The sequence below is a fragment of the Halictus rubicundus genome, chromosome 8 (assembly GCF_050948215.1).
Source record: "Halictus rubicundus isolate RS-2024b chromosome 8, iyHalRubi1_principal, whole genome shotgun sequence".
Lineage (NCBI taxonomy): Eukaryota > Metazoa > Arthropoda > Insecta > Hymenoptera > Halictidae > Halictus > Halictus rubicundus.
In genome coordinates, this window is record NC_135156.1 from 19043882 (window position 1) to 19056422 (window position 12541).

At 47.1% G+C, this 12541-nt stretch overlaps 2 protein-coding genes across 10 annotated transcripts in view; both read left to right on the forward strand.

The window, feature by feature from the left end:
- Positions 1-100: 100 nt before the first annotated feature.
- On the forward strand, positions 101-3753 carry Arpc4 (Actin-related protein 2/3 complex, subunit 4). The gene is made up of 4 exons (XM_076792381.1): positions 101-756; positions 1265-1591; positions 1668-1838; positions 2003-3753. Exons 1-4 carry the CDS (start codon positions 754-756, stop codon positions 2006-2008), a joined length of 507 nt encoding a protein of 168 aa, XP_076648496.1. The 5' UTR covers positions 101-753; the 3' UTR covers positions 2009-3753.
- A 3910-nt stretch (positions 3754-7663) lies between these two features.
- The window catches only part of Nfi (Nuclear factor I), an 80633-nt gene continuing 75755 nt past the window's right edge, over positions 7664-12541 (forward strand). For all 9 annotated transcript variants that reach the window (XM_076791908.1, XM_076791910.1, XM_076791911.1 and 6 more), the window contains exon 1: positions 7664-8848. In XM_076791908.1, the coding sequence (XP_076648023.1) occupies positions 8768-8848 (81 nt within the window). In that variant the 5' untranslated portion in view covers positions 7664-8767. The remainder of the gene's footprint in view (positions 8849-12541) is intronic.

Genomic DNA, 12541 nt, shown 5'->3' on the forward strand with positions numbered 1-12541 from the left:
ATTTGGAAATTTACCATTTGTCGGTAACATTTGGCTAGCAGTTTGAGCGATTGACACAAGAGGCGCCACTCTCATCATCTGTGGATGTGTTCACGATGTAGATACTTGTACGCACATGCGCAGTGGAAATTAGTTGCCGAAAACGCCGGAGTTTCGTCTCTCTACGAATCCTTTGTGTTATCACGTGTGTTGGTCTTTCATAATTGAAATACAAACGTCCAGAAGAAATGAGTGACTTGTACGAACGTGTATGAGGAGGAATTTTACTTTGAAAAATCAAGGAGACAGTGGAAGGGTCCAATTACTCTGTACCGTATGCTCTGTGACTGTTCGTCATTGAGCAATACCGAATAAGAGAGAGGTCTCGTTTCGTCTGTCGAGCCCTGGTTTGTCAGAGTGGGGCGGACAACTATTTTGATAGTCGGTGTACAACGAAGGCACCGCGATGATTTTTGGGCAGGATGCGTTGTGAATCTGTGCAAATCCGTTGACGACCGCAGGCCATTTCCTTGGTGATTCCCGACGCGCGCCAGCGACAAGGAATCGCTCGTTCACTCGTTATCAGTAAACTTCGGAACACGCCCCACGCCGTTGAAATAAAACCGGCCGAGCTCAACCCCCCTCCTGATATGCAGGAAACGTAATGTGTCATCTTTCACGTGTTTCCCTGGATCTTTTATGAAAACAGCGAACCGTTCGAACAGTCGCCACGCCGTTGTATTTCGATCGTGACTTTCGTAGCCTCCCCGCAAAATGGTAAGTGCCTCCTCGACATTCTCGTGGAATAGGTTATGGCAACTTATGTTTCTCGAAGTCATTCAATTCCTTATCAGAGTGTTGCTATGCTGTAAATATACGCCCCACGCTCGGCTAGTTTGGCACACAACATTCTTTAGCCATTATTCAATTAGTAGACGATGTTCTTAACGTTCTGGAATGCTACATGACTTTCGAGTCACACATTTGTTATTCGCATTTTTCGTCAGGGTCTCGTTACACATTTTATCGCTGGAATTTAGCGTAGTATTTCTCGTCTCAATTGAAAGTCGAATGACCCAGGCCGGTCGTAAGGTATTCATATTTTCAGGTGAAGAATGTAATTCGGATAGCTGAAGCGTTAACACCAGCTCCGAAAAGTAGTATCGAACCTACTCCTTTGTTTTCCGACTACCAACATTTCGTACAGGACTTCAGACGTTCGATGAATAATGATTCCAAATCTGCTGTACTGCATTGTAATTGTAATTTGGTTTTTCTGTTTTAGTCAGCGACTCTGAAGCCTTATTTGACAGCAGTGAGGAGGACGCTCACTGCTGCCATGTGTCTGGAGAACTTCTCGTCCCAGATTGTTGAGAAGCACAACAAGCCCGAGGTGGAAGTGAGAGCCAGCAGGGAACTCCTGATGACACCGATATTGATCAGTAGAAATGACAAAGAAAAGGTGCTGATAGAATCCAGTATAAACAGTATGAGAATAAGTATCGCTGTGAAACAAGCCGATGACTTGGAGAAAATACTGTGTCATAACTTCACGAGATTCATGACAATGAGAGCAGAGCACTTTGTCATTCTCAGGAGGAAGCCTGTGGAGGTAAATCTGCATATTCGTGGCTGAACTAAAACGGTATAATTGGAATACGTTTATGACATTCAACGGCTTTTTGCAGGGCTATGACATTAGTTTTTTAATCACAAATATGCATGTAGAACAAATGTACAAACACAAGATCGTGGACTTTGTAATCCACTTCATGGAAGAGATCGATAGAGAGATCAGCGAGATGAAGCTGTCTATGAATGCAAGAGCTCGCATTTGCGCGGAAGAATTTCTAAAAAGGGTAATTTTAAACGCAAAATCTTCCGCTGGACAGTGCAGCTAAAGTATTAAGTCAGTGTAAAAATTCGTGCCCGATTTCGTATTAAAATACAGCGAATCGGGTACGAACTTTTGGGCTGAGCTAATGTATCGCTCTAATTGATTGACCGATGATTGTGATTTCAGTTTTAATTCCTGGGACACAGTGTGTTGCCGACATAGCAATAATTGGAAACGTCAGGTCGCTAAAAGTAACAGTGCCCATAAGCTGGTTAACACAGTTAGTACTAATTTAAGGATAACTTCCTGTATCCCGAACCACCCTTCACTCGAAAATGCCAATTCCCGTTGTTCTCCGGTCCACGAACATCCATTAAATAACAGTTCTCGATTAATCGATGTTATCTCCAGTCTGTGTAACGAGTAACAAGTCTGACGCTCATGTAAGTACAACACGGCATTGATTCACTGCATTCTAAACCATAACAAACCATAAAATCCGGAGGAAAATGTAATTTGCTTCTCCCGAAGCAGTAACTACAAGAATGGCGAACAACCGGCGACCATTCAAGAAAGCATTTCACATCAATTTTAACGTTCACAAGTCTGGGATATAAAATTGTGTAAGACGTACTTTATAAACTTTACATATTGCCGAGGTAGCGTTACAGGGCGAGTCCGAGATTTTTTCGAAGTCTAAAACAATTTTTCCATCATCTTTTAATCGGTGGTGTGCATGATCGATCCCGATAAAAGTGTACATTTATACGACAACGTACTGAACAAGGATCAAGAAGATCTGTCCTCGAACTGTAGATAACGGCACGTAATCCTTACACAACAGGATCTGTTTCTTAACGGGACGCCTCCCGGTGGTCCATTTAATACTTATCATTTGATATTGAGTACTTTTACCGAGTAAATCTAGCACAAAAGAAGGAACGAATGGATACGAGTATGGTGCGAGAGGAGATTTATTCTGCGGGCAAGTTTTTTAACGGACATTCCTAATCGTGAAGTCATTGTTTATGTATCAGTGCATTGTTAACACTAGTAATTGTAAACACAACTAACGTCCACCGACACTGGGTATTGTAATATGTTCGACAACTGCCAAAACACTATTTAGCGTAGCGGAACGATCGAGGGACTGTAATTACGATTATCTTTAACGGTACGAGTGATCCAGAGTAAACTGAGAGTCCTCCAATTTTAACGAAACTTGTATCATAGAACTTGAAAGACTATTTCACATTTTTCTCTAGCACCCATTATTCATGTACAAGTGGCCCCCTGGATATGGGGGTTGAAAATCATGTTTGTAACAATTAATTATAGAGAAGAAGAGATACTAGAAAATTCTAGATATGATAAGTAATATATATATAATATTGAATGCTGAATTTATGAGATCTTTAAAAATTTAACTTGCACGCACGAATCCAATTTTGCAAGAGGGGTGATTTCGGTAATGGTCGCTAGAAAAATAAATGTCGGACATTTTTTTTCGAGTTCTGTGTTACGTGCAAGTTTTTTTAAAAGTTAGAGGGGTAGCTTGGATAGTCTCGGGTGCCCTAGACAACACCATGGAAGCCTCCACGGCGGCGTATTTATAAAGAACAAGAAGGTGTACTTGAAACTTTCACCGACTCCCACTGGAACCCGCACTCGAACACCGTGTGAGAGAACGGCTGCGTTACGATTTTTGCTGGATGGTGTCCGATGGTCCCTCTTCAAGATGCTATTCGACTGGCGCTTACTCGAGAGAAACGGTCTAGCAGTGACCACAGTGCTTCTCAGAGTAATGGACGAGAGGGCGGTGTGTGCATAATGCGTGCAATTCCTTTTGCATTTACAAAGTTCTATTTATCTTACGAATCATTGTAACCATATGATTTAATACTAATGTAAATACAAATAAACGAGAAGAATCAGAACGTGTGCCGTCTCTACCCTTCCGTAGGTTTAAAGCCACACATTGAATTGTTTAAATTCTCCACGCTGTTAAAATTCATTCCTTTATAGTACCAATTTTCCTTACTTGGTATTTTTTAGATCAGCAAGAAAACCACCCTGTACACCCTTTCGGTCTCTGGCCACCTTTGGACAAATTCCTATTCTCCTGCTATCCTAATTTTAATAATGGACCACAAGAACAAAATTTGCGAATTTAGCTTGCATTTGACAAATTGACCAACAACTTAGAAGCGCAAGAGTTTGTGGAGCCATTTGCGAGCAATATTTTCTGCTCTGTTCCTCCAGAGCGTATTTCTTCGCTGCTTCAGGAATCATTCGGACTTTTCAAAAGATGCTTGCGTCCGCTTTGAATAACTTAATGGCGTAGTATTTTCTTTTAATTTTGCCTGTAATAGAAAGATGTTGTTCGTAGTTTCTCTCCGACGATTTTACCGTATATCTCGCGCGTTCTGTAACGAGGTGAAGACACCTCGGACGTGCAGGTGACTCCTGACAGTCCGCAACCTGTCGCGCGAGTCACAAAGGCCATCTCGAATCATGGAATCCGTCACGTTCGCGGCGACTCCTCTTTCCATGGGGAAGGGTGCATTGCAGGCCAGTCGCACTGCAATCAGCAATGCCATTCACCAGTGGCAGTCCGCGAGTTTCCCGGCGACGAGGTATCCCGACGTCCTCGCGCGAGTTTCGATCGGTATATATCGGCTTTGTGCAGTTTCTCCGCGGTCGCTGTGGCTACCCCGATGAGCTAGGATTAATCAAATAGAGCTTGCCGGTCAGCTGGGGTTGCTCTGGCACACAGACACACCGATTACCAAATTTTTAACGCCATCGGTAAACGTCTTCGAATGTTCCTCGAACCTGATAATTCTTTGATAATCGAAAGTTATCCATCCTCGTTCGGGCTTTCAAAAAATCAACCCCTCAAAGCTGATAATCCGATTAGCTTAGGTTGACTAAAAAGACTCTCAAATTGACCTGTAAAAGTGCAACAACCTGGACGAAAGTCAATTTTGATTTCTACTGCTAGTGACATTGTGAGATAATAGAGGTAGTTCGTTATTTAAATCATTAACACCGAGTCTACTTTGTTGTTTTCCGATCGTTGAAGTTGTACAGACACTCTTTCACTCAGGGTTGTTAAATTATTTGTATTTCTCACGGAAAAAAGCTCCTTGTAGCTTCAGTAAATGCGCTCTTTTAATTTTTCGGTGTAGAATTAATATCCTCGATCCTCGCACTGCCAAAAGGTGTTCTTTATCATAGTTGCACAGTCACCGAGAAACCGGGGCATTCAAAGCAAAGAATATCCTCAAGAATGTCACATTAAATAGTAAGAAATTTTAACTAAAGGATACTTGGTAGTACGAGGGTTAAATCATCCCTTAACCCACTGCGGCCCAACGTGCTCCCTCTCTTCTACTTCGGAACTTGCTACAAAATGATATAATTCAATTATACTTCCATACGTAGCTCCGCTAAGTTATTTAGATTGTTCTTACGTACCATATAATTCCAACATTGACGAATATAATAAACCGGTGCAAACGTCAGTGTCGAGCCTGGCTCGAGACAGGACCGCAGAGGGTTAAATCAAGATTATTAACAAACCTTCGGTCACCGGTACCAGCGAGAAAGATCATAGAACAAGGGGTGAATTTCCTGCACGAGAAGTCTCCGAGTATTTAATTCCACACGTCACCCCCATAAAAACCGTATCCCACGTCGAGTTCCGTGCGCTCGGAGCAGCGAACTTGGAGGAGCAATTATTAAAAACAGAGAAACAGTTAGCGGAGGGAGGGGGAAGGGGGAGGGGGCTTGAAGGGTCGAAGAACGAGGTGGGAAGGTGGCCGGAGGGTGGCGGAAGCACCGGAAACAGAATCCTCTCGCGGAAACTTTTAAGCCCGCGGTCGTCTCGCGGCCAGTTACCAACTTCCGCGGGGGTGGCTGCGCCCGTACGGGTGGTTGCTCGGTTTCTAGGGGCGTTTAGGGGGGCCGAGGGCGCGTAATCTCGTCGCGGCGGTCGCGATTCCGAGATTACCGTCGTTCCAGAGCCGCGCTATTTTCGAGGGTGAACATCTCTCCCCGGTTTTCCACCCCCCCTTCCCCCTCAAAGATTGTTGACAAACTTCCGGCGCCGGTGGGGCGTCGTTGCGAACCCCGCTAACGGGGGTTTTAGCGTCGCTGATCCCCCGAAAACCACCGCAACCCTTCTCTCGTTTTCTGGCTGTTCCTCACCCGTTTATTCAGAAACGCGGCCGAAAAGGGAGAGAAACTCGGCTGCTAGAGACCTTCGAGGCCCACATCGCTAATTCCTAACGAGCGCCCAAAAATACACCACCGCTAAGAGAGAGAGAGAGAGGGAGAGAAATAGAGCGAGTGAGAGAAGAAGAAGAGAGACCGGCGCGCTGCTGCGACAGCCAGCTCTCTCTCTCTCTCTCTCTCTCTCTCTCTCTCTCTAGGTAGCTGCGAGGAAGAGGGCCGAGGAAGAAGCAGGTAGACGAAAACGAGCCAGATAAATAGAAGCTTACGATTAGAGAGTTTTCCTAGCCACCCCCCGGACCTCCCTCTTGTCTCGCCTACGGCCCATCCCCTCCTGAACGCCCCCTTCATTCGAGTAGACATTCTGAAGGGGTTGTAGCTCGCATTCTTCTGCGTTTCGACGGATTTTCCCGTCGATCGTTCCTCCGTCGCTCAGCTAGCTTTAATTCCGACGATCGGCACCCGCGAGATCGTTTCTCTGCAATTCTCACGATTTTATGGGGTGACTTTATAGAAATTACTTTTGATTCACGACAGCCTCAATTTTGGTACTACTTTGAAGAATTGTTTTTATTCTCGATTTTGAACCGACAGGAAAGCTCTTTCCAATGAAAATCGATTTTTCTTTGTACAGCATTCTACACACACGACTGGACTGCGGATTTTTATGTAAAATAAAAATCGTCGACTGTCGTAGTGCACGGAAACCAAATAGGAATTTACTTCTCGGTTTAATAGTTTTGGAAAGTTGTAAAGAACGTATCGATATACTAAAATTATTTACGAATTGCAGCCAGTCATTTTTGTGATAAATAAATTGCAATCGCGTTAACAGGGAATGATCGACAAATAACCACATTTTACAATGTTCCAGATCTTCACACTGCTTTGCCATTTAGAAAAAGAATTTCTATTTATTCTTCTGACTCAAAAAAAAAGTCCCAAGGATCGTAGACATTCAGAAAAATTGCTTGCACCCCTTTAATTCGCCTCGTTCTAATCGCCCGAGTAGGATTTTCAAACCACCCCGGTCACCCTTGATTCTCACCAAACACCCAAGTCCCGCGTCTCCCAGGCCTTTTATTTTCAATCGGAGGCGGCTCTCTCGAGGGGGGTTGAAAAATCAACGAAGCTTGCCCTTTCTCGCCCCGGAGGAGCATCTTCCTCTTGTTCTTTCCGGTTCCACCCTGGCCCGAAATCTCGTCGCTCCCCTTATCCTTCCTCCGATTTGTCTCCTCTTCCGTTTCTCTATCTATTTATCTCCTCGCGCTCTAATTCTTTCTCTTTTATTTTCCCGAGCCCCTCTCCGCGACTCTCTGTCTCCCTTTCGGTAGACATCTTCTCGCTCGTTTCCTCTCGTCTTCGCTGTCTCCTTCTTTCCCTTTATCTTCGTCCTCCACTCTTTGGCCGTCGGTTTCCTCGCTTCGTCGAGTCATCTCTCCCTCTCTCTCTCTCACTCAAAGCGAGAAAAAGATAGAGAGAGAGAGAGAGAGAGAGGGAGGGATTGCGAGGCGTCCTCGCGGCGCGCTCCCGGCGAGCTTGCGCGACGCCGGTGCTTTTTACGCCGACGCCGACGCCGACGCAGCGCCGGTCGCTCGGAGTCGGCGTAGTCTGGGGCCTGGCGTCTCCCGATCGGGAACGGGAAAAGCTAGAGGGAGCCGAGAGAACGAGCGCAACCGGGTTGTCCGTGGGTTCGCACGACGACGTCCGTGGTTCCTCGTCGCCGACGTCTCTCCGCCGTCGGGACGCCGAGAAAGAAAGAAAGAGAGAGAGAGAGAGAGAGAGAGAGAGAGAGAGAGAGAGAGAAAGAGAGATAGAGAGAAAGAGAGAGGGAGAAAGAGAAAGAGAAGCGTCGTCGTCTGCATCGAGCGGACACTCGCGAGAAACCGTCGTACACGGGAAACAACAAAATTCGCTTCGCATCGAACAGTGGGAAAGATTAATTGTCCGATTGAACAACACAATAGCGATACCCGGAGTGCGAAATCGAAAACGACAGAGACACGGAACCGTGAAAGAGAGGGGTCGGGGGTTGAAAATTCGGAGGAGAACGAAATCAAAGAACCAGAGAAGAAGAACGAAGGAAGGAAACTCGTGGTGAACGGAGGAAAGAGGAAGAGAGGACTGCAAGCTCTCGGGGTGGGAGGGCGAAGTTCCGGAGAGGGGAGGCAGCAGGGGGGAGAGCTTGAAAGAGATCGAGGGAGAGAGAGAGAGTGAGAGAGAGAAAGAGAGATAGATAGGTATAGCCAGCCGTGTCTTGCGTGCCGAAACGGTGTAGAAAGAGAGAAAGAGAGAGAGAGAGAGAGAACGAGAGCATACAGAGAGGGCCTAAAGTCGAGAGTTAGGAGTTGTGGCTCGCGGTTAGATAGGATGCGTGTGCCTGGGTGCGGTGTTCCACCACCACCCGACAGCCGACGGTTCGCCAACGACACCACCAGCCACGTTTACTGCGGATTCGAAGCGGACAGGGACCGCCGGGCCCGGCTCGCATCCAAGAACGCCGACAGGTGCGTCTACAAGCGGGACCAACCGAGGAAAACGTCACCGGGCGCACGCCGGACGTTCCCCTGCTGGACCACGGTCCCCTGGTGATCGTAGGCGTCCGACCACGTCACCACGACGCTGTTGGCGGGCACCCGCTCGCTGGAGGACCGTCAGCAACGTGCCAGCCGGCTTTCTCAGCCTGGGCCACCGCCGACGACGTCCCAGCTACTAATGTTCATCCCGGACACACTGAGGAGCTGCATGGTGGAACCGGATGTCTCGACTTACCTGCAGGCCCCTTCCGTAGGACAGGTGTGCTGATATTACGTTTCTTCGCACGCACGTTTCCCCGAAAAACTCAGTGGCCGATTTTACCTTGCTTTTTTTCCGCTTTTTACGCTTCGAGGGTGCGAATACGCTTGCAACTTGAGATGTTTCTTTTCTTTTTTGGTTTTTCTGCAACTCGCAGAACTGTGCACACTTGTTTGCGAATATCGTTTCGGCATCGTTTCGCTCTTCGAGACCAACTCGCAGAAGCGTCTACTACGCTTGTCGCTATTTCAGTTTACACGTGTCACCAGAGTCGTAAAAAATTAAGCAAGTTACTCGCTAGTGTATTGGCACCTTGAGAGAGTGAGCTAGAGAGAGAGAGAGAGAGAGAGAGAGAGAGAGAGAGAGAGAGAGAGAGAGAGAGAGAGAGCGATGGTGTTTCCGATGTGCGCCAGACCACGCCGCGTGCCACGCTTCGACGCTTCCGCGTGTGACGCCTGCTAAACGTTCTGAGAGATTCTAGCGTGATCCTGGGTGCTTTAGGGTCCCGGTTGATGGCACTTTGCTTTTTGAGAGCCGGTGGAACGGTTTCAGGCTTTTCAGCCCGGTGAGGATTCCTTGATTGTTAGCAGAGGCGAGAGATTCTCAAGTCGAATCCGCGTGACCGTAGTTGCAAGCTTTTTGGGAACAGCGTGGTTTCGAGTGGATCCTCTAGGATGATTGGGGGAGATCTTGCGAGGTGTCGTTTTGGGGATGTCGTTAGTGCGATTTTGATGACACTGAAAAGTATGTTTTTTGTCTGCCTATCTTGACACGAGTTTGTCAAACGTCTGAATTCATCTGCACTTCTGTGCACCGGTTCATTAAATTGTAATATTCAGCAATTTCTCTATACTGAACGTTCTCAAATAATAATTTCTGTTTTGCTGCCACGAAAATGATTTTTTTTTAAGAAATTCTTGCAAGCATTCCCGAAAAATATTGTGAGCTCTGTTAAGATTCTATCACGTCACTAAGTAATACAATAGCATTGTTTCTTGAATTCCCACCGGTTAAAAATTCTCAGCTCCTCGAGAAACGCTCGAACCACTCGAAAACAATCTTCTTACGGTCGACATCCCCTAGATCTACCCCTTTAAAAATTTCTTCGTAAGGGTAGCGACTCGAAACTAGTTTCCAGTGGCCCGAAATTTCGACTTTCCGCAATTAGCGATTTGCTCTCTGTTGTTTCCCGAGTCGTTCTCTCCCCCGGGGACGGCTTTATTTGTTGTTGAAAGAGGGATGAAGAGAGAGAGAGTGGAGCAGAAGGGTTGGTCGGAAGTGGTCGCGGGCGCACGTGCGACTCGCGTGCACGTCGTCGAACTTTTTCCAGCGGATTATTGCGGTACGCATTCGGCAGCGACGTAAACACCGGTGTTTTGCTACCGGTACGTTCCTCGCCGGTGCAGAACCTGCTCTCTCGATTTTTTTGTTTCGCGGAAATCCTCCGTCGGGGCTGATTCACCGGTGAAATCACGCGAGCGACCATGTACACACCGGTTCCTTGCTGGCTCGTAGCCTCGAAGCTCGCCACGGGAAACTCGTGCCGTGAAAATTCACTCGTTCCAAAATCCATGTACCCGTCGGATTTTCTCCGTCAGACCCGGCCGATCAGAAAATTACGTAATCGCGCGAAACCTGGTCGCCGATCTCGCCCGGAGGGGCTAATTGGATCGACGATTATCCGAGGTGTTGATCGCCGATCCCAAACTCGCCGTTTCATCCCGTATCTCGTACACGTATTTTGCAAACGGTCGTTGAACGAAACGAAAAAAGGTTCTAACAAATGTCTTCTTCATCGGGGGGATGAAAAACAATTTTTAATCGTCGCGTGTAAACTTCTTCAACACGGAGCCAATTTTCCAATGTGTTTCCTCCTGTATGACTCCTGCACGATACACGACGCTGTCAAGACTCGTGTTCTCGACATATATCGAGAATGCACTGTATCGAGAATTATTGAAACGAAACGCGGCCATAACTCCGAACAAGGTCACACACAGAGAGGGTGTTTACCGTACTGTAAAACAGCCTGTAGACGGTGTTCGCGCACGCGAACCTGTCCGCGATTGTTCCGCGTGCTTGTCATGTCTCCGGCCGGTCCGAGGGTGTTCGTCAGCTGATTTTCAGCAATGCAGCCTTTCGTTCCCGCGAAGTGCCACCCCCTGCACTCCTCGCCCCTAATTATGCAAGGGATCCCCGCCTATTTATATCGATAATCACGAGGCTTACGTAACGGCGGCGTCCCGATGTCGTCACACGCTCCAATCTGATTTTTCTCTCTTTTTATATTTAGATCGCACTTGCTCCTTGACACGATAGCTCTGTTCGCGTCGCCTAACGGAGCGAGATACTCTTTCCCTTCCTCGTAGCACCGTCCTCGTCACGCTTGGTCCTTTTCATTGGTGATTTCATCCAGTCTAGAGCACGGTCTGTTTGCCCAGCTCCGGCGTGTTTGCTTTCCCGTTGGCTGGCTGATGAATTAGGGGATGCCCGGCGACGACTAGCCAGATTCCCGAAGACTATGCTTCTTCTCTAGAACCGCGATACCTTCTTTCCGAAGGTTGTTCGCTCGCGACACGGTGACAACCGAGTTTAGGCGGAATTAAGGGTGAATTAGAGCTGCGGCTGCTGGCGCTCTCGAGCTTTTCACTGCCGTTCGGTGCTGTTCCAGGGGATGCTCGGTGGTGCGAGGCCTGGGGGCTGCTATCTAGCTTTGCTATTGCTTGTAGGTTTAATCTTATTTGCTGCGACCTTTTCTTTTTTAATTTTATAAAAAGATATTTGGGATGTGATTCTCTTTTTCGCGATTGAAAGTTGTGCTTCCGTTTCTGTGGTGTTGTATGACTTTGCGCGTGTGCGCATTTTACTGTTCCCCGAAGGGTTCTGCGATTTTTAGGGTATCGGGACCGTAGTTTGTGTCAATAATTTAAGTAACGTTCATTCTTTTGGGTAGCGAAGATTGCAGAGGGTTGACCGATCTTCGCATAATTTTTAAATGTAATTCCAGAATTTTCTATGAGTCGCGTGACAAGATTTTCCAAAGATTTTCATCCCTTCTCGTCTCGACGTCGACGGGACAATGTTCTTTCATTTTTGAACGAATCGCACGCGAGAATTTGATGCGAGACAGCATTATAAAATAAATGTAAATCGACGCAACACTAAATCGGATCTCGATGCGATACTTAGCTCTCGTTCGATCACGGTGCCGCCGACGGAATTGGGAACAGTTCCCGGCGAGCAACTCGCGCGCGTACTTTTTGCCACGGCTATCCGGAATTTCGTAGCCCACTTAGACGGTGAAATGTCGCGTGGATATAGCCCGGAGAAGGTTCGTTGTCCCCGGGGAACCGGCGTCCTCGTCTCCAGCAAACTTAGAACAGTCATTAGCGCGGCGAACGCGATATTTACTCGGGATGGTGTGCCCTGATACGCTGCCCGTGCGCATTACCGGCCTGATTCTCTGGTAAAACTGCTCCTCGTGTGACGAACATACCCATGCAATAATCGTTCCGAAAGTTAGACCACCCGCGGGGCGGTCCTTGCATTGCGCGCAGCTACAATTTAGCATAAACAACTCATTCCTCTTAGACACATATCTCTCGTTTAACGGATCTCTTATTTTTTTTTCTTACCGGAGATTTAACATGTCTTCCGGGATTAATTATAAATTGGAAAATTGTTGTTTAAATC